The 23,376-nt window shown below is 38.4% G+C and overlaps 1 protein-coding gene across 7 annotated transcripts in view; it reads left to right on the top strand.

Moving 5' to 3' along the window:
* The window catches only part of Taz (tafazzin, phospholipid-lysophospholipid transacylase), a 254,338-nt gene that overhangs the window by 138,938 nt on the left and 92,024 nt on the right, over nucleotides 1-23,376 (top strand). For all 7 annotated transcript variants that reach the window (XM_090387175.1, XM_090387176.1, XM_090387179.1 and 4 more), the window contains one exon: nucleotides 4,893-4,945. In XM_090387175.1, the coding sequence (XP_090243301.1) occupies nucleotides 4,893-4,945 (53 nt within the window). The remainder of the gene's footprint in view (nucleotides 1-4,892; nucleotides 4,946-23,376) is intronic.

Here is a 23,376-nt window from a genome sequence, read left to right as displayed (position 1 = left end):
GCCCAGACGAAGAAGCTTTACGGTTTTTAAGGCATAAGTGCTTCAAAATACAGTTCTGTTTAGGCGTAGAGACTCGTTTGTATCAGCAGAACCAGTATTCTTGAGTTTGAAAAGAAATCTATTCACTGTCAAGACACTGTAAGCAGTATGACAGGAAGAACGTCCGTCCTCGTGTAAAGTGACAATAGCAGTCTTTCATCATGGTGTCAACTGCATGCAATTCTTGCAGAGCGTGCTTATATAGCTGAAAGTAACAGCTGATGCAATATTACATCATCACCTATGCGTGCCAATCTTATCTGAAGCAATCTGTAAGAAATATTCCCATATACTTACGTTATTCGGATGACAATTACAATTTTAAGGAGTGAGATACACTTTCTTTGTTACAATTTTAAGGGGTGATACACTTTCTTTGAATACTGGTGTGTGTGTGTGTGTGTGTGTGTGTGTGTGTGTGTGTGTGTGTGTGTGTGTGTGTGTGTGTGTGTGTGTGTGTGTGTGTGTGTGTGTGCACAGTAAACCCCCGCTATTCACTGGGGTTACGTTCCTGAGAAATGCCATGAATACTGAGTTATGGCTCCCATAGTAATAAAGGGGTTCCGTTCCAAAGTATGAAATATATAAGAAAAACTAGTCTAAAATTTTGTCTATGTATGTATTATATGTACCTTCATAATATGACTATGTACATAGACAGTACATAGTTAAATGCAAGCTCATGGCATCAAAATGAAAATAAGAAACAATTCAATATTAAATGTAATATTTATTAGAAATTTCAAACAAATCTTTCAAACCAGTGTCTTTGCTAGCTAAAAAACTTATCCCGCCAGTGCTATCACCAGTTTCGCTAAAGTGTTGATAAAGGAGTTTTGCCTTTTCACGAATGATGAGTGAACTTAACGGAATTTTATTTTGGGTTCGTTCTTCTATCCACAGATTTAAAGCTTTTTCCATTTTTTCTAATTTAACATGAGTTACAGAGCAAATTTTTGAAGCAATTACTGTGTTTTCGTGGACACTACGGCGGATTTTTTCTTCCGATTTCTTGATTGATCGTACCGTTGACTCATTGATTTTATAATGTTTTGCCAATGAGGAGACACTTTCACCATTAGAAATTTTGTCTAATAACTCAATTTTATTAGCCAATGTCATCATCTTCTTTGATCTTTTCACATTTCCCTTGTTATTCGTAGCCATATTTTTGTACGGGTTAGAAAGAACTTGTCCACAATAAAGTCACTTTCTTCCGTTAACACACTCGAAAAAGTCTGTTTTACACTTCAAAACGGTTTATCACTTTTTAAGCATATAAATTAAAAGCAAATGACGAAACCTTCCATGATAAGCGCATAACACATACTGAACAAGGATTCGCGAGAAACATCCAAGCGCTGTTTTGACCGGGAAAGATAATTTTAGCCACATCCATGTTTTTTTATGGTGGAAAATGTTCACGGCGCTTTAAATTTCACATTTTTTTAGGTTTCATTTTACATTAAATCAGCGACCGTGAATAGCGGTGGTTTACTGTATATATATATATATATATATATATACAGCAATACCTTGCTTAGCACGGCTTCAAACAGTACAGGTTTTACTATAACACGGTTTTCAATTAAGTTTAAGTCGAAAATTTACTGATATTAAAACTTATTTAATAGCCTAGACATGTACTCTACAGTAGGGTACCTGCGTGTACCTAGGAACCTTACAATAAAGATCACATATATATATATCCAATATTTTAAATTTTAGAATTTAAATAAATAAAATAAAACATAAGCCAGTAGTATGGCAAAAACTGTAGTGCGAAAATTAACATAAAAATAACCCAAAATAAAACGAACAAATGGAAAAGGGAGAGTAAAGGTAAGACATAAACAGTAGCTGAAAAACCCCTATATAATTTCACACTTTAAATCCAATTAATAAAACCGATATAAAATTTAATATATTTTAAATTTTATATCGGTTTTAAATTGCCAAAGACATTGTGAAGATCGGAAAAGACTTGGGATTCGAAACTTTGGACACTGCAAATGTACGTTACTGCACTGACTCACATGCAAATTAGCATTAGCATTAGTAGAGGCATATGATGCAAGAAAGCAAGCTTATTCAGCATCAGCCAAAAAAAAAAAAAAAAAACCTCTCCCATTTCACCCCTCCGTTCGTTCGAAATACCTGTCCAGTTGAGCTTTAAATTTGTTTAGGCTATCAACTTCAACAACAAGTGATGGTAGTCGGTTCCACCAACCAACCACCCGCTGGCCAAAGGCAAATTTACGCACATCTATCCGACATCCGTCCTTCCTCAATTTGAATTTATGCCCTCTGAGGTGATTATTCTGAGAAAGATGAAGAATCCCATTGGCATTGAGCATGCTCAAACCATTCAAAGCCTTATACACCTCTATCAGATCACCTCGCCGGTGCCTAGTCTCCAGACTCTGTAATTTGCAAAACTTAAGCCTTTCTTCGTAAGAGCAACCCTTTGTTCCATTTACTAATCTTGTTGCCCTTCTCTGTACCCGTTCCAGCAGCTCTACATCCTTCTTGAAATGAGGCCTCCAGACCTGTATACAGTACTCAAGATGTGGCCTAACCATTGCCTTATACAAGGGAATAATCACCTCCTTATCCCTGCTAGAAAAATTCCTGTATATCATTGACAAGACACCATGAGCTACTCTTGCAGCTCGTCTGCACTGCTCAGAGAACTTCATATCTGCCTGCACAATTACCCCCAGGTCCTTTTCATTCTCCACCACTGTCAGTGTAGTACCGCAGAGTTGATACATTGCTCTGGGGTTACTGTTACCCATATGTAGTACTTTACATTTGTCAATGTTAAACTTCATTTGCCACCTCTCAGCCCATCTGTTCAACCTTTCCAGATCCTGTTGCAGCAGCATAGCGTCAGTAGTGTCCTTAACGACCCTGCCAACCTTTGTATCATCTGCAAACTTAGACATTAAACTTGATATCCCATCATCAATATCATTCATAAACACCGAAAACAACAATGGACCCAACACTGAACCTTGAGGAACTCCACTAATAACATTAGTCCACGTTGAGCAGTGTCCATTGATTACCACTCTCTGTCTTCTGCCACTCAACCATCCCCTTATCCATAGCAGCAATTTGCCTCCAATGCCACACTGCTCCAATTTGTGCAGCAGTCTTCCATGTGCAACAGTATCAAAAGCCTTTCTAAGATCCAAATATATAATATCAAAGTTATTCCCTGCATCCAGTTCTTTTGTGACTACATCATAGTATCCAATCAAATTGGTCAGGCAAGACCTGCCCTTAACAAAACCATGCTGCGTCTGAGCTATAACTGAATTCTTGTCTAGATGATCCTGCAGTGCTTCTTTAACCAGTGCCTCCATTAATTTACCAGGAACAGAAGTTAAACTAACAGGTCTATAATTACTTGTGTCAGCCTTTGATCCTCCTTTGTGAATTGGGGTTACATTTGCACATCTCCAGTCTATGGGTACCTCCCCTGAGTCCAAAGAAGCTCTCATAATTATGGCTAGGGGTTTGCATACTTCCTTTGCTGCCTCCTTTAATATAACTGGATAGATCCCATCCACCCCAGGTGCCTTTTTTATGTTTATCCTCAACAATCTCTCCTCCACTTTCCTCTCAGTTATTACAAAATCATCCAGCTCACTGCCAATGTTTACTTTACCTACATCATTCTCCTTCCTGAATAACTCCTCATGCGTGAATGTAGATGCAAAATACTCGTTTAGATTGTTAGCCACCTGAGCAGGATCCTCAACTGTTGAACCATCAATATCCAGTGGACCAATCTGATTCATCCCTTTCCTTCTCGAGTTCAAGTATGTAAAGAACTCCTTTCTGTTTTTCTTTGCATCCTTTGCCAAGGATTTTTCGTAGTCTGCCTTTGCCTGCCTAATCTCCTTTGTGACTTGGTTACAGACCAACTTATATCTATCATAGGCTTCCATGTCACTCATTAATTTGTATGTATCCCATGCATTTTTCTTCTCTGCCACATGTCTCATTAGTCCATCTGACAACCATTTAGGCCTAAACTAAAATGACTTAGATGATGCAACTCTCCTTGAAATTGATGAGCAAACCGCGTATGAAGAAGAGAAAAACAATTCTGAAGTGGCACTAAAAGAAATTTCAACAGAAGAATTGGTGAAAGTTTTTTGGGGGGATTGATATGGGCTTTGAGGTGATTATGAATGGAGATCTGGATGTTGAACGTAGCATCAAGATACGGCAAATTTTACCAGATGGGATTTGATGCTACAAAGACTTGTATGCTGAGAAAAAGAAGAGACAACTTCACCGGACTTTATTATTGAAATATTAAATAAACAATGAAGCTTTTTTTCTCATCTCTCATGATGTTACCTTTTCATTAATAAAGTTTTTGCAATATTTTTCAATAAATGTCACTGCTCTTCAAGGACATAATGTTATGTTATGCATTGGGTACTACAGGATTTGGTGTTGGATGCTTTTCTGTTTTATAATGTTTTTTAATGATATTTAGTAGGGCATTTTGATGTCTAAGCTTTCTGATGATACCAAGTCAGGCCAGTTGGGTAATAGCATTGGGTAATGATTAATCATTATGTGCTAATTCAGCAAGAGCTATATAAACTTGGCAGGATGGACTGAAAAGCGACAATTGAGATTTAGCATTGATTTATTGGTTAAACATTTTTCCTAGTTGGCAGATATGTTATTAGTTTCTCTTTTAAAACTCTAAACACATCCTTGCTACTAGCCATGCAGTTATGTAATAAGTTACATAAATGCAAAAATGGCATGTTAAACTGAAATTTTGTATGAAAGCTAATTTAATTTTTAACTTTGCTCACCAGGAATGGACAATGTGCTGCCCAATCAAGAACCATACATTCCCAGAATTGGACAGGTGACGCTGTTAAGTATTAGTTATATTTTATACAGTCTGTATACAAAATCTGATTAATAAATAAACTAATTTTATTTTGAGGAGAGTTTTATGTATTAAATGTTTTTGATCATGATAAACTATCTCAGATGTTTGCATACAATGCAAAGTTGCAGGCACTGTTAAAAGTGTGTGCAAATTTGCAGCAGTGTTATATAATTTCATTCTGAATTAAATTCCAGCCCTAAATTATGCTTAAGGAATGCAAAAAAGCACTGCCCAATAGAAACTTTATTTCTCTAGAATCAAAGATACAAATCTTAAATTGTCTTAAAAAAAGGTATCATACATTGCAAAAAGTTTTTAAATTTAAATGAAACAACAATCTGGACCATAAAGAAATATGAGCAGAAAATTAGGACTGCTGTTGCTGCAGGATCTTTCATTTCCCCAATCACCAATAATTGAGAAAATGGAAGCAGCACTCAGTATTTGGATTGACAATAGCAGAAAAAAATGGATTCCATTAGACATCAATGTAATTAAACGACAGGCGCTAAAAATTTATAACCATTCAAAATAAAATGGAGAAGTTCAAAAGGAGCTTAAAAAATGCTTAGCTCCATTACCATGAAATTTACAAAGATCTATCAAGCAAAAGCAAACAACCCAGATTATTGATTTTTTAAAGAGAGCAGAGGATACACGAAATCTAGATGCTGCAGAAGAAAGTTCAGAAGGTGAAGATATTCTGCAACAGAAAATGTTCTCATTTGATTTGTGCTTATCAACAATGAAGAGAAAGAAAATAAAATGAACGTACATAATCTAACATATATGTATCACAGTTTGTAAGACATTTGTTTCGTTATTATCATTTTAATAAAAATGAAGTTTCTGATAGTTAATTAAAAAAAAATGGTGTATTTTTGTTAGCTTTTAGGATGAAATCCCCTTTTTGTATAACATAACAGTGTTATATGGGACTGGTTCTTAGTCCCGTATAACACTGTTATGTGCTACACGAGATTTTATCGGAACCTGACTACCATGTTATTATTTTATTATTATAGCATTATAGTGCAAGGAAGCCTGAGGCTTATGCTGCACCAGCTAAAAAAAAAAAAAAATTCCGAGTTACCCTGAAAGAGAGAGAGAGAGAAGTAGAAGGGAATCACCAAGACAGAGAAGAATGATAATATCCAGCTCAGGACCCTGAGGTTACCTATAGTTTAATTAAAAATGGCATATTTTGAAATGGTTAAAGTCTGAACATCCTGTATAGGGTAGAGAATCTTAACCTTAACTGTTTGAGGAAGTTTAACTGTTTGAATATTTCCCGTTACCCTGACAATAGTCACAACAAAAACTAGTTCCTGTTGGACCAGTGGATTCTGCCTTGGTGATTGCTTCTGTGTTGCCTGATGATCAAGTGCAACCTCTGGCATTGATGTGAGCAACTTGACAGCTTGATGGGCCCCCAATTTAATTCCTTTGAAGGCATCCACCCTGTTCTTCAAGCTCTCGTAAAGGCAGAGAAGGAAAATGCATATGATACCTAGAAACTATAGATGATGCAGATGCTTACAGTAGATATAAACTAATCTGCAATCAGGACGGTGCCTCCATAGCCAGGTGGGCAGGAGCAGCAGTGCGTAGCACACTCTTCTTGATTAGACTGGGGTTCTAGCCCATGCCCACCAAATATGGAGGATGCAGAAAGGTCAGGGAATGACCACCGCATATCCCCGGAGCAATATGGCCTTAGTTGCCAATGCTCCTAAAAACCAAATAACAAACAAACAAACAGCAATCAGGACACAAAGGAGGTTAGGCAAGCTAAGACAGATTATGAGAAATTTCTGGCAAAAAATTCAAAGAAAAGTAACAAGACTTCTTTACTTATATTAACAGTAGAAGGACGTGGATGAATTGCATTGCTGCACTAGATATGAATGGTTTAACTGTTGATAATCCTGCTCACACTAGAGGCTTTCATCTTGCAGTGGATTTAAAATGGCTGGTGATGATGATCCTGCTCAAGTAGCTGACAAACTACATAAGTATTTTGCATCTACATTCACACCAGAGGAATTTTGTATGGATGGGGATATTGAAAGTGTCAAATTCACAGGTAGCTCAGTGATTTTATGAAACCGAGATGAAAATGGAGAAAGAGATTGTTTAAGCCAACCAAAAAAAAGGCAACTGTGGTGGATAGAGTCTCCAGTTATATTATGGCAGACAGCAGAGGTTGAAAGGAAATCATTAACCATGATTATGAGAGAATTCTTGGATTCAGGGAAGGTCCCTATGGACTAGAGATTCAAGATATTTGTGTTTGTATGGCAGTCTCCCAGGGTTCCCCCTATAACTGCTATGGACTGGAGATTTGAAATTGTATCCATAATTCATAAATGGGAAATCAAAGGATGACACGAGTAATTACAGACCTGGGTAGCTTGGCTTCTGTTTCCAGCAATAATAATGGAGTTGCTGAAGAACTGGTGTTCAAAGAAAGTGCATCACCTAGGAATTTCACATTTCTAACCCTTTTTTGCAATGGTATGTTACATTAATGACTAGCATTACAAATAGAAATATAAACAAAATGATATTTATTAACAGTTAAGCCCAAGCTGAGTAATATTTGACAGGTGCTCTCAAAATATTCCAAAAGGAACATTTGCAACCTGTATACAACAGTTTTGGTAAACACAACAATTATGGCTGAAATGTTATCAGAAGCCTCGATTTGCTTCATTTTATCATTTTAAATGGAAAACAAAGTGAAAAGTTCACCAGGTGCAAACTAATATTTAGTTGAACTGCCTCTGGCCCTGATGACAGCAGCATGCCGTCGAGGCATTGACAAGATCAATTTCTGAAGATAATCAACTGATAGTTCGTGGTTCCAAACACAAATTATGATGGAGTTCAGGAAGGGTCTTTGGTTTCTTTCTGGCAACTGTAGATTCCACATGATGCCAACGGTTCTCTGTAGAATTTAGGTCCAGGCTGTTTCCTGGCCAGCTAAGAGTTGTAATGGACTGTTCTTCCAACTATTTTTTCACCTGTAACAAATGTAAACACATTACTCTCGAACCTCTAATGCAGAAATGAAGCTAAAGTAACTACAGAAGTGCCTACTTACACTTTTTGCCCAATGACAAGGTGCAGAGTTGACCTGAAAGATGCAGTTACTTGGCAGGTTGAAATGGTCTCTCATAGTTGGCAGAAATTTGCCTTCCAATATAGCCAGGTATCCATTGGCATTTACGGAACCTTTTAGAAACCAGGTGACCTGCTCTGCGATATGAAATGCACCCCCATATCATTTGGCTGGTAGAGAATTTCACAGTCTGGATTGTATTCTTCACCACGTCTGCGGCGAATTGTTTGTCTCCCATCAGAGCCATGCAGGTTGAATTTCTTCTCATCCGAGAAAATAACTGACTTCCACTGCTCGGGGGTCTATTTGACATACTCCTTACACCAAATTTTATCGAGCCTTTTTCATTTTTTGTGTGAGGAGGGGCTTCTTCTTAGGACGATGGGCTACAAGTCCATTTTTGAAGAGGCGTCTTCTGACTGTTACTGCACTCACTTGCTACCACTCCTGTATGTTCTTCCCATTCTTTTTTCAGCTCAGACAAAGAAGCTTTACAGTTTTTAAGGCATAAGTGCTTCAAAATGTGGTCCTGTTTTGGTGTAAAGATTCGTTTGCTTCCAGTTTTCATCCATCCTTTTTTCCTATCATCAGAACCAGTATTTTTGAGTTTGGAAAGAAATCTACTCACTGTCGACTGATTACAAGACCCTCTATAAACAATATGACGGGAAGAACATCCTTTCTCACGTAAAGCAACAATAGCACTCTTTCTTCATGGCGTCAACTGCACATAACCCGCCATCCCGACACAAGTAAGGAATGACTGGAACTATTGCAGAGTGAGCTTATATAGCTGAAAGTCACAGCTGATACAATATTATGTCATAACTTACGCATGTCAATCTTATCTGATGCAATCTGTAAGAAATATTTCCACATACTTATGTTATTCGGATGACAGTTACAATTTTAAGGGGTGATGCACTTTCTTTGAACCCCAGTGTAGATAGGCATGCAGTTATGCTGCAACTACAGCATGGATTTGTTAAAGTGTGATCTTTTCTAAGCAATCTGACTGGATTCAGTGACAGTAATAAAGGAACTCAATGTAACAAATAATTTTAACTTCATATACTTAGATTTCAGGAAAGCTTTTGATGCTTTTGCACATAAAATACCAGTATACAAATTGGAACACTGTGGCATTAAGTGAATTACTGCTATGGATAAAAGGAGTGGTTGAGCAGGAGAAGACGGAGAGTGGTTTTCAAAGAGCTCTTCTTCTTGAATTAATGTTATTAGTGAATTTCTCCAGGGTTCAGTGCTGGGCCCATTATTGTTTTCAGTATTTATTAATGATATTAAAGGCATATCCAGCTTAATATCTAAGTTTGCAGATAATATGAAGGTTGGCAGGGTGGTTAACCACAGTAATCAGGGTATGTTATTGCCAATAAAATTGGAAAATTAGGTATATTGGCTGAGAAGTGCCAGTTGAAGTTTAATATTGATAAATGCAAAGTACTTCATATGAGTAGGAATAACGTTAGTTTATTGCCAACTGTGTGGTACCACACTCAGGGTATTTTAGAATGAAAAAGACCTTGGGATAATTGCAAAGGTTTCTGAGCAGTGCAGATAGGCTGCCAGTACAGCTCACAGTTTTGTCAGTGTTATGTGGAAATCTGGCAAGCAAATATAAGAATGCACTGGTTGGCATTCTTGGTTGGTATAATTACATTAGTCAGCAAAAAAGAAACTTTTTTTTTTCACTCCCTGTTAAAATTTTGGGTTGATTTTTGTAGATTTGACAATGCTGAATTCAAATATGTCAGCCATATTGCTGTAACACCCACCAATATTAAGGGAGAAGGGATTAAAATCAAAAACGAAGTTTCTAGTAAAAAAGATTTCATATGTTAAAAATATTTTTACATGTAGTATTAAATATTGAACAGTGGGCTATTGACATTATTCTATTTGCAGAAATGCTTATCTGATAACGGAACACTTTTGTTGTTTTTTTGCCTTTTATAATCTCCATTGTAGACAATTATATGACTTCCATACGAGATTCCAACAGTAGTATGCCAACATATTTGGACTCTTTTGCAAAAAGTATGCTATCAAGAATACAAATGGAATATCTGTGCCGACCTGGAAGTGGTAACTTTGCTGACTGGCTTTTCAAGGTGGATAGACTAAATACTGCTGCTGTTTATATGAGTGGGACAGCCGAGCAAAGGATTGCTACTACAGGGTAAAAAAATGGCCAGACAGTTCAGAAACTGCACCAGGCCAGAAAAGTAATACGTAGTACACCAACATATTTGGACTCCATTTTCCCTGGTATCTTTTTTTCCATTTGAGAAATATCTTGGTGAAACCGTGCACCTTGTTCATTGGAGGCTGCTCCCAAATTTTCATTAAAAAAAGTCTAAATGGGAATGTAGGAAATGAAGCTTTAATGACATGTTGTCTGTATGCTAAATTTAATGACATGTCTCTGTAGATGTTTTGAATGCATTCCAGGCTCTTATTTCTGTGTAATTTAATTTTTTAATGAATTCCTCATTTTGGAATATCAGTTTGACTTGAGGACCCACAAAAATTCCCTTTTGTATCTTAGCCTCACTGATTCAAGGAACTTTTGCCTCAAACACGAAAATCCTTCTCTATCTTTTGTCCATCACTTTCACAAATATTTTTATCAAACCTAGCTTGATGTGCAGTGGAGGTAAATAGATTTTTGACTACATTTTTTTGGCCTGGTGCAGTTTCTGAACTGTTCTGGCCATTTTTTTACCCTATAGTGGCAATCCTTTGCTTGGCTGTCCCACTCATATAAAAAGCAGCAGTATATAGTGTATCCACCTTGAAACCCAGTCAGCAAATCCACCACTTTCAGGTCAGCATATATATTCCATTTGTATTCTTGATAGCATATTTTTTGGAAAAGAACCTGTAGGTTCTCGTACGTTGCATTCATGCGAACTGCATGGGCCAGTGGTATAGGTGGATTCTTATTTCCATTATGGAGTAAAATTGCTTTCAAACTGACCTTGGATGAATCAATGAGAAGCCTCTATTGCTCGGGGATGTGTTCCAGATATAACTCTTTCATTAATTCCTGGACATTGTTGCAATAAACCAAAGCATCATCCATGGAGTAATAGGTGATTATGTTAGATTGCCTCTTCCTGTAAAAAGACACCTTGACACCCTTTCAAGAAGATTCCACTGCTGAAGCTGTAATCCTAGTAATTAAGCCTTGGTTTTGGAGAGGTCCAAATCTTTGACAAAATCGTTTAATTCTGCCTGAGTGATTAGATTCTGCTTTGCAGTATCAAAAGTTGAAAAGTCTGAATCTGTATTTGTTCTGGGTTCTGCATCTTCTGGAGACTTTTCTGATTCTGAATAAGAATTAAGTCCATAAGTTTCTGGTGTCTTTGGCACTGGCATTGTATCATTGTGAGGAACCAGCCTTAGAGCAGAAGGTACGTTGAGATATTATATTTTATGCTTGGAATTCCCAGAAAAACCAGAAATATTTGTCATGCAAAAGTAATCATTTATTTGCTTGCAAGATACCTGCCATATCACCGGAGCAGCAAAAGACTTCAATTTATGACTGTTTCTAAGCCAGCCAGTTAATATCCTTGAACCTGAGCTACAAGAAATCTTTGGACCCCTTTCTTTATCTTGATCTACAACCTTACATCCAAAATAGAATTCATAGGCTTTTCTCACAAATTGTGATAGTGGCTTCCACTGCAATTTTAATATCACTTCTCCACAAATGTAGCAAAAGCTCTCAGGCTTATTTTGGCTAGAATGTGACATATTTCATGTACGATTGAGGTACATGCACATAAGAACACAATTTACACTTATGCATACAACACATGTGTACAAACACTAAAACAGTTGTTCACTTTGTTCACCACTCACTCTCTGAAACACTTACACTTTTTGAAATATGAAAATGCTTGCTTGGTGCAGAACCCACTTATATATACTGGTAGAGAAGCTTCTAGAAGGCTCATAATATTTTTAGAGAACTTTTTTGCAAATTCTAGAACCTTCCAGAAACATCCCAAACTTTCTTACACACATAACACTTCTAAAACATTCTGGAACATTCTCTAACATTGTAGAATGCTCCTAAAAAAAACTGAAGGTGAGGAGAACTTTTTAAGCATGTATATGAATTTTTGAACATATTTCCTGCGAGAATCTGTTGAAATTATTTCAGGGAGGAAATTGAAGCCAACCAGTGTTATCCTACCATCAAGCCATTCAGGAATGGTCTGACCATGCCTTAGTGCTGCATCCAGGTCTGCATCCTGTTTTAGGAAGGAAATGGATCTGCTAGAACCGGGCACAAAGACGTGCAATGAGATTAGAGGTGCTTTGACTAGGAAAAGCTTCAAGTCTGCAAACTGTAACATTTGGAGTCTAGGCACCTCTGAGGAGATCTGATTGAGGTGTTTAAGTCTTTGAATGGATTCAGTATGCTGATGGAATCCTTTGTCATGCAAAAGGCTACGTGCATGAGGTGGTATAAATCCAAAAGCAGGTTGGTTGTAGTAGTAGCATATGATGCAAGAAAGCAAGTGTATGAGCTTATGCAGCATCAGCCAAAAAAAAAAAAAAATCACACCATTGCCTCCAAATGCCTGTCCAGTTCCTCCTTAAATTTATTCAACCTATCAACTTCCACAATGGCAGATGGAAGTTTGTTCCAGCAATTAACCACCCGCTGGCTAAAGGCAAATTCCGCACATCTATTCTACATCTGTCTTTTCTTAATTTGAATTTATGCCCCCCTTAGGTTCGTAATCTGAACAAGTGGAAGGAACCCATCAGAATTCAGCGTGCTCAACCCATTCAAGGCCTTATATACCTCAATCAGATCACCGCGCAGGTGCCTAGTCTCCAGCCACTGCAATTTGCAGAACTTAAGCCTCTCTTGGTAAGAGGATCCCTTCATTCCCCTCACCAATCTTGTTGCCCTTCTCTGCACACGCTCAAGTAAATCTACATCCTTCCTAAAATGAGGCCTCCAGACCTGTACGCAGTACTCAAGGCGTGGCCTGACCATTGCCTTATACAGAGGGATAATCACCTCCTTTTCCCTGCTAGCAAAATTCCTATATATCATTGACAAAACCCCATGACCTGCCCTGGCAGCCTGTCTGCATTGCTCAGAAAACTTCATATCTGACTGCACAATTACTCCCAGGTCTTTTTCGTTTTCTACCACTTTAAGTGTAGTACCACACAGTTGGTACGTTTCTCTGGGGTTACTTCTACCCATATGCAGTACTTTGCATTTGTCAAGGTTAAACTTCAGTTGCCACTTCTTAGCCCATCTGCCCAAATTAACTAGATCCTCTTGCAGTAGCACACTGCCATTACTGTCATTAACAACCCTGCCAACCTTTGTATCATCTGCAAACTTCGACATTAAGCCTGATATAACTTCATCAATATCATTGATAAATATACAAAACGACAGTGGACCTAACACCGAACCCTGTGGGACTCCACTAATAACATTAGTCCACGAAGAGCAGCACCCATTGATTACCACCCTCTGTCTTCTCCCACTTAACCATCCTTTTATCCATTGTAGCAACTTACCCTTAATACCATTCTGCTCCAATTTGAACAATAGTCTTCCATGCGCAACAGTGTCAAAAGCTTTCCTGAAATCCAAATATATGATATGAAAATTATTTTTCGCATCCAGTTCCTTTGTAACCACATCATAATATCCTATCAAATTTGTCAGACAAGACTTTCCCTTAACAAACCCATTCTATGTCTGAATTATTGCTGCAGTCTTGTCTAGATGATCCTGCAATGCATCTTTAACCAGTGACTCCATTATTTTACCCAGAACAGAAGTTAAACTAACTGGTCTGTAATTACTTGTGTCACCTTTCGATTCCCCTTTGTGAATTGGGGATACATTTGCACATCTCCAGTCCGTGGGAACCTCCCCTGAGTCCAAGGATGCTCTCATAATTATGGCTAAGGGTTTGCTTAGTTGCTTTGCCGCCTCTTTTAATATAACTGGATAGATCCCATCCACCCCAGGTGCTTTTCTTATGTTTAACTTCAACAATTTCTCCTCCACTTTGCTTTCAGTTATTCCAAAATCATTAAGTATCCTGCTACAATTTGATAACCTTCTACATTTTCAAACCTTAATAATTCCTCATGTGTGAGTGTAGATGCAAAATACTCATTCAGTTTGTTTGCTATCTGAGCAGGATCATCAACAGTCGAACCAGCAATGTCAAGTGGACCAATCAAATTCATCCCCTTCCTTTTAGAGTTTATATAAGTAAAGAAATCCTTGCTGTTTTTCTTAGCATCTTTTGCCAAGGATTTCTCATAATCTGCCTTTGCCTGCCTAACCTCCTTTGTCACCTGATTACAGACTAGCTTATATCTGCCATAGGCTTCTGAGTCACTTAATAATTTATATACATCCCATGCATTTTTCTTCTCTATTACGAGTCTCATTAGTTCATTAGATAACCATTTAGGCCTAAACCTTGAACAATATTTCTTAATAGGTATGAAACTTTTAGTAGCATCCACGATTAATTCCTTCAACGCTTCCCACTTAGAATTTACTGTTGGTAACATCGTCAGTTGATCCCACTGTACAGAATTTAAAAACTGTCAGAGAGCACTGTACTCACCTTTACGGAAGCAAAAACCCTTTCCTTTACCCCTGATGGTAATGATTGTGTGATAATTCGCCTTCAGCTACAGGTGGTCAGTTCTAACAAACTCTCATCTGGTGTTGTAGATGGTAGTTCGATAAGTATGAATAAATTCAAGGAATATATAGACACACTGTTAAAAGGAATAAGCTTGCTTTCTTGTATCATTTACCACCATTATACTAATAAGTTAGGCAGAGGATATAGAACCATTTTATCTGCCAAAAAAAATGGCATTTCTATGGATGCTGGATGCTGCATTTCTATGATACTTGTGTGCTATATTATTATCAGTAATCTCTTTGACTCTTTCACTTTGATTTACTTCAGTCTGCATTTAGGTCAGATGAAAGTTGTTACCTGTTGCTGTTATGTCCCGTGACATCAAGATGCCGATTCTCTGTTTTTATTTATCTGTTTATTTATTATTGTTATTATTATTTATTTATTTATGTATTTTTTTTTTTTTTACAAAAACCCTTGAAAGAAATTAGAAAATATAGTACTTAGTATCATGCATGGCTTGAGAAGATACAAGGTATTTCCTTCTGTCTTGTTGACATTAGACTTGAATTTTTGTAATTTATAATTTCAGTAAATGCATAACGAATATTGTTCCAGAGAACAGAAATAGAAGAGATAAACAAAGAAGAGGAAAAGGTGGTTCTGTGAGTTTTGAGTTGGACTAAAAATGAGTGCTGAATGGATTTATTAGATGACTGTTTTCTATAGCAACATGTTCGAGAGGCAACCAGAGGGAGTAATAATCTTGATCTGATTATCAGTAGTGATTGTTCACGTGTTAAGAATCTGCAAATAAAGGAACCACTAGGTGGCAGTGATCACATTGTACTAATGTGGGATTTACTTAAAGATGTAATTACGATCAGGGGTAAGGGGAAGGGTTTTAGCTTTCGCAAAGGTGACTACAGTGATCTGGGACAGTTTTTAAATTCTCTTCAGTGAGATCAACTGATGATGTTACCAATGGTGAATTCTAAATGGGAAGCCTTCGGGGACTTAATCTTGTAGGGTACTTAGGCTTTTCATTCCAATTAAGAAATGCTGTTGAGGGTTTAGGCCTAAATGGATGTCAGATGAATTAATTACGCTCGTAGCAGAGAAGAAAAATGCATTGGGTGAATATAAATTATCAGATGACACACAAGCCTTTGGCAGATATAAGCTAGTTTGTAATCAAGTCACAAAGGAGATTAGGCAGCTGAAAGCAGATTACAAGAAATCTTTGACAAAGGATGCAAAGAAAAACAGCAAAGAGTTCTTTAGTTATGAAGGAAAGGGATGAATCAGATTGGATCACTTAACATTGATGGTTTGACTATTGATGATCATGCTCAGATAGCTGATAAATTGAATGAGTATTTTGCATCTACATTCGCACAGGAGGAGTTATTCAAGGAGGGGAATGCCAGAAGTTTTTCAAACTCTAACAGGGAACTAAGTGATTTTGTAACAACCGAGAGCAAAGTGGAGGAGAAATTGTTGAAGTCATACATAAGGAAGGTACCTGGGGTGGATGGGATCTATCCAGTTATACTAAAGGAGGCAGCAAAGGAAGTAAACACACTCTTAGCCATAATTATGAAAGCTTCCTCGAGCTCAGAGGTCACCATGGACTGGAGATGTGCAAATGTATCCCCATTTCACAAAGGGGGATCAAAGGGTGACATGGATAATTACAGACCTGTTAGTCTGTTCCAGGGAAAATAATGGAGTCACTGGTTAAAGAAGTGATGCAAGATCATCTAGACAAGACTGTAGTTATTTTTTATTTTTTTATTTATTTTTTTTTTTTATGAGAACCCCAAACACGATAGGTATTAAACCTATAGTACTTAGTACCGTGCTTGGGTTGGAGGTTGAGAAGACGAAAGAAGATATTTGTTGATATTGGACTTGAACTTCTGTAGATTGTAATTTTCAGGAAATACGTATGAAGGAAGGTTGTTCCAGAAAACGGCAGTTGAATGAATAAATGAGGAAGATGAAAAGTTGGTTCTGTGGGTTTGAAGTTGGACAGTAAATGGATGTTGGCTGGTGGCGGCACGTGTTCGGACTGTTTTGAAAGAGAGAGCGGGAATTATAGAAGCCAATTCAGAAGAACAGTGCCCATGGAAGTATCTGTAGAAGAGGCATGCAGCAGAAACAGTGCGTCTATGAGACAGCAAGTGGAGAGACTCTGTTAGAGATGAATCATTAATTAACCGAACTGCCCTCTTCTGAATGGAATCAAGAAGCCTGAGAGAGGTTTTGGGGGCACCACCCCAGATGTGGGAACAATATTCCATGGCAGGGCGGATTTGCGATTTATACAGAGTGAGCAGCTGTTTGGGAGAAAAGTAACGCCGAGAGCGAAAGAGAAAACCAAGTTTTTTAGATGCAGAGGAAGCAATATTTGTAATGTGCTTGTGCCAAGAGAGATTAGAAGTCAGGGTAATCCCCAAAAGAGATATATCATTTTGCCTAGAAATCGGAGTGTCACTAAAGATAAGCATAGGAGCAGAAGAATCCTTTTTGCGAGATATAAGACAAGATTGAGTTTTAGAAGGGTTGAAATCAACTAAGTTGTCTTTGCCCCACTGGAGAATTACCTGAAGATCGGCATTTAAGGAATTGGCAGCAGATTTTTGAGAACTTAAAGCTGATTGAGCTGGACAAGGTTTCTCAAAATGGAAAGTTGAATGCAATGTGCTATCATCGGCAAAACTATGGATAGGATTTCCAGTCAATGGAAGAAGGTCATTGATATACAAGAGGAAAAGAGTGGGGGAAAGAACTGAACCTTGGGGGACACCGGCATTAGTGGAGAAGTTAGAAGACAGAGAGCCATCTACCATCACCCTCAGTGAGCGATCAGAGAGAAAACTGGATAACCAATTACTAAAAACAGTTGGCAAACCATAAGATGGAAGCTTGTTTAGAAGACCTTTATGCCAAACACGATCAAAAGCCTTTGAGATGTCAAGAGCAACTACTTGTGTTTCACCGAACCTTTCCATTGAATTAGTCCATAAATGGGTAACATAAGCCAGAATATCACCAGTGGATCGACACTGACGGAATCCATACTGGCGATCGTTGATCAGACGGAAAGTTTCTAGGTAGTTTAAGAGTTGGCGGTTAATTGATTTCTCCATTACTTTAGAAAGAGTAGAAGTAATTGCAATGGGACGATAATTGGATGGGAGGGATTTGTCACCCTTTTTAGGAACTGGCTGGATATGAGCAAATTTCCAAGCAGAAGGAAAAACACCTTTGGAATAAGAAAGTGAAAAAAGGCGGCAAAGAATAGGAGTAAGTTCAGGAGCACAGGTTTTGAGAACAAGTGGAGAAATACCATCAGGACCTGGAGCTTTCTTAGCATCAAGATTCATCAAAATCCTTCTGATATCCTTTTGACGGAAGACCACAGGAGGCATTGAATGGAGCGTGTTAGGAATGGTGGGAGGTGTTTTACCAAGATCATTAATACATGAGCTCAAAGAAAAATGAGATGCTAGCAGGTCAGCTTTATCCTTGGCTGAAGTGACAACAGAACCATCTGGTTTGGACAGAGGTGGGAGCAGAGATGGGCAAAAGTTGCGGCCAATAGCTTTGGCAAGAGACCAGAATGCTCGGCTACCATTAGGGCAAGAAGCAAGTTTTCTACTCTTAGCCTGTTCAAACTCTAGTTTGGACTGATTAATAACTGCTTTACAATTGTTGCGAGCTTTGGTGTAGGCAGAAAATGAAACTGAAGAATTAGAAACAAGCCAATTACGATATGCAACGTTCTTCTCTTGGACAGCCTTAGCACATTTATTGGAAAACCAAGGTTTAGATAAAGGACGAGATTTTAAAGTGGAGTGTGGGATAAAGGATTCCATTCCTGCAAGAATAATTTCACTGACACGATCTGAGCAAACGTTGACATCAGAAGTTTTGAAACAGTAATCAGACCAAGGAAAAGAATAAAAGAAGTCTCGCAGGTCATCCCATTTTGCATTCTTGTAATGCCAAACAATACGAGGTTGGGAATAGCCATGAGATAAAGGTTCCATTGGAGAAGAGGCAATCACCAAGTTGTGATCTGAAGTGCCTAAAGGACCTCTCACTTCAACCTTTTACTTAGAAGGGTTGTTTGTGAGAAAAAGATCAAGCGTATTGGCTGTATGATTAGGATTGTCCGGTATTCTTGTAGGTAAATGAACAATCTGTGCTAGGTCATTAGTAATTGCAAAAGCCTCAGCATCTCGACCTGCTGGGTCGGTGTGACTAGAAAACGGAAGCCAGCTGGAGTTGTGAACGTTAAAATCACCAAGGAAAATTACCTCACTGTTAGGAAAGTTGGACTGGAGAAAGTCAAGTTGCAAAGAGAGGAAGTCAAAGAGCTCCAAGTGATTAGTGGAGTTGGGAGAACGGTAGAGACAACAGATGAATTTTACACAATGAGGTAGAGAGATTTTAAGCCAGAGAAGATCAAAGAGAGGAGATTCCAAATTGCCAAGTCTCTGACAGGGAATATCAGAACGGACATATGCACAAGTACCACCTTTGAGGCGAAAGGAATCATACAGCAAATAATTTGGACATCTGAGATGAGCAGTAGTTGAATCAACTGATAACTGAGATTCAGTCAGAAAAAGTACATGGGGTTTGGAAGACTGCAAGTGGAAATGGACATCGTTGAGATTAGAATTGAGACCACGTATATTTGTGAAATGAATTAGGAAGTCCTTGGGAGGTTTAGATCTTTTCGCAGATAAGCTTGCTCTATTATTTTGACAATTCATGGTGTATTCAATAGTAAGAAAAAGTAGGTGGGACATGCTGTATGAAGTAATGAAATTTTTGGATATGGCGTACATGTGGTAAGAATATACCCAGATCCTTGACATAACGTGGCCTCGACAATGCTCCCCGCATACACACTACTCGGACTCCCTCCAGTCACTATCTGGCAGAGTAGAGGTAGCAAGATTATACACTAGCTGATCCGGAAGCTTCCTAGAGAGTTACCAATAGGTTCAGTCCGGTGTACTAACTAGCGGCCGGCCTGCGAACACCGTTTTAGAGCTGTACCCTCGAAATGTAAGGAATATTGGATCTCGCCACGACATTCATCATAACCTCAAAAATCATCAATCATACTGCATGGTGGAAGAGATAGGGAAGGGTTGGCCGGAACTTAGCTCTAGAGACTAAACATGGGTTCCACCATTTCAAGCCTCCAATAAGCAAAGTGGTGGTATTTCACTGGTTGATGAGAGTCATCTACCACCTAGTACTGCCTGGTAACATAGAGGGGCGGCGTTCCTCCATGTGGTGTGGGCGCCACACCTCGACCCCTGCTTACGTTGGTTCACACCTGGGTGGTCACCCACCATGTACTTGTGCATGAGGGTTATACCCAGGATTACTAACAGTCCCACCATCGTGAAGGTGCAAGCAGAGGATTTGGCTGTCATAGACCGTCCGGACTTCGCCGAAATTGGGTCCACTTTGACTTGAGTGTCACCCGAATATCAGTTCCATCAGCGTTTTAAACTCACAGGTAGCAAGAACAGCTTGTCTGGCATATCTGAGAGAATGTCTGTGACAACCTCAAGGACCAACGTCTTCAAGGAACAAGTTATAGTTCAGACACAGCATGGGTTTGTTAAGGGAAAGTCTTGTCTGACAAATTTGATTGGATACTATTGATGTGGTCACAAAGGAATTGGATGCAAAAAATAATGCTGTTATTCTCCCTCTTACTTGGATTTTAGAAAAGCTTTTGATACTGTGGCGTATGGAATACTACTGTACAAATTGGAGCAGTATGGCGATAAGGGCAAGTTGCTACAATGGATAAAAGGAATATAAATTGGAGCAGTATGGCGATAAGGGCAAGTTGCTACAATGGATAAAAGGATGGTTGAGTGGGAGAAGACAGAGAGTGGTTATCAATGGACACTGCTCTTCATGGACTAATGTTGTTAGTGGAGTACCCCAGGATTTGGTGTTGGGCCCATTGTTGTTTTCAGTATTTTATAATGATATTGATGAAGATATATCAGGGTTAATGTCTAAGTTTGCAGACGATACAAAGGTTGACAGGGTTGTTAATGACAGTAATGATAGTACACTACTGCAACGGGATCTGGAAAAGTTGAGCAGATGGGCTGATATGTGGCAACTGAAGTTTAACATTGACGAATGTAAAGTACTGCATATGGGTAGCAGTAACCCCAGATTAACATATCAACTGGGTGGTACTACACTTAGGGTAGTGGAGAATGAAAATGACCTGTTGGGTAATTGTGCAGTCAAATGTGAAGTTTTCTGAACAGTGCAAAAAGGCTGCAAGAGTAGCTTATGGTGTCTTGTCAATGATATACAGTAAATTTGCGAGCAGAGATAAGGAGGTGATTATCCCTTTGTGTAAGGCAATTGTCAAGCCACACCTTAAGTACTGCATACGTCTGAGGTCCCCGTTTTACGAATGATGTAGAGCTGCTTGATCAAGTACAGAGAAGGGCGATGAGATTGGTGAGAGGAACAAGGGGTGCTGTTACCAAGAAAGGATTCAGTTCTGTAAATTGCAGTGTCTGGTGACTAGTGAAGTGATCTGATTCATGTGTTTAAGGCTTTGAATGGTTTGAGCAAGCTCAGTGCCAATGGAATTCTTCCTCTTGCTCAGATTACTCACCTGAAGGGGCATAAATTCAAGTAGAGGAAAGACAATTGTAATATAGATGTGCAGAAATTTGCCTTTAGCTAGCAGGTGGTTGATAGTTGGAACAAACTTCCAACTTAAGTTCAAAGCAGAACTAGACAAACATTTTGAGTGAATGAATAGGTGAAATGGAAAGGTTTTTTTTTTTGCTGTTGCTATATAAGCTTGCTTTCTTGCATCATATGCCCCTGCTAATGCTAATTAATAAACATTAGTGCAAGAATAGTTAACTCATTGATAACTACTCAACCATCCCTTTATCCATAGCAGTACCGAGCTCCTAATATATAAATATATAATATCAAAATTATTTTTTCTTCCAGTTCCTTTGTTACTTCCTCATAGTATCCACTCATGTTGGTCAGAACAAGATCAGCCCTTAACAAATCCATGCTGTGACTGCAGTATAACTGAATTCCTGTCCATGTTTTTCTGCATTACTTCTTTAACCTATAACTCCCTTATTTTCCTGGGACAGAAGTCAAGCTAACAGGACTGTAATTATTCATAGCACTCTTTGATTCTCCCTCTTTTTAAATCGAGATATATTTGTGCATATCCAATCCATAGGGATCTCTCCTGAATACAAGAATGCTCTCATAGTCAAGGCTAAAGGTTTGCTTACCTATTTTTCTGCTTCCTTTAATGTGATTGGATAGATCCCATCCACCTCAGTTGCCTTTTTTAAGTTTAACTTCAACAGTTTCTCTTGCACTTTTGTCTCAGGTATAGAAAAATCATTTAGCTCCTTCTAATTTGATAAACTTCTATTATTCTCACTCCTTAAAAATTCCTCATGGGTGATTGTAGATGCAAAATATCTAATCATTCTTTCAGCAACCTGAGCAGTTTCATCAACAGTTAAATCATTTATATCTAGTAGACCAATGTAATGATTCATACCCTTCCTTCTAGTGTTTACATAAGTGAAGAAGTCTTTGCTACTTTTCTGTGCATTCTTTGCCAGAGACGTCTCGAGCAGGGAATGCACAAAGAAAAAATCTACCTTAGCTTGGCTAACCTCCATTGTGTCTTGGAGGCCAGCCAAGTCTTGGAAATCTTGTTTGCAGAATAGTTTTTATTTACTCTAAACTTCTTTTGTATCATCTGATAACCCTTTAGGTCTAAGCTTTGAACAGTATCTATTGGTATAAAAATTTTATCAGATTCTGTGATTACTTTCCTACACATTTCCCCATTTCAAATTTGAAGAGTTGGTTAAATCCTTACTTGGGCCCATGGAACAGAATACAAAAACTGTCTGAAACCACTGTAGTCACCTTAGTCATCTTTATGAAAGTGAAATCCCTCCCCCATACCTTTAACAGTATTTAAGTAGATTCCACATTATCACTATTATCTAGTGGTTCTTTTATCTAAAAGATTCCTAATGTGCGAAAAATCACTGCTAATAATCGGATCAAGAGTATTGCTCTCTCGTTGCCTCTCTAACCTGCTGGCATAGGAAACTGTGGTCCAATAACTCCACTCTGTATCTGTAAACTTAAAATCGCCCATTATTTTTGGTGTCATCAAATTGAAGTATACTACTAAATACACTGGTGTGCAAAACTTAAGGACCAACACTATTTCTGAAGGTTACAACCACAAAATCTTTACTTAAGGTACTCTTTACTGATGAGAGTAGATTCAGTCTCAGCAGTTATTCTGGACATCAGCTAATCTGGCGAGAGGTTGGCACATGGTATCACCCTGCAAACATCACTGAAAGGGATCGATATGGTGGTCGAGATGTTCTCGTCTGGGGAGGCATTATCTTGGATGGACGTACACAACTCCAGTTACTGAAAAGCAATACTGTAACCATTGCACACTACTGTACTGAGATAATCCTTCCCCATGTGCATCTGTTCCCAGG

This window comes from Mastigoproctus giganteus, chromosome 13 (genome assembly GCF_048544385.1).
Source record: "Mastigoproctus giganteus isolate SK-2022 chromosome 13, ASM4854438v1, whole genome shotgun sequence".
Lineage (NCBI taxonomy): Eukaryota > Metazoa > Arthropoda > Arachnida > Uropygi > Thelyphonidae > Mastigoproctus > Mastigoproctus giganteus.
The sequence above is the reverse complement of the archived record's forward strand: the minus strand, read 5'-3'. Positions and strand labels throughout refer to the sequence as shown.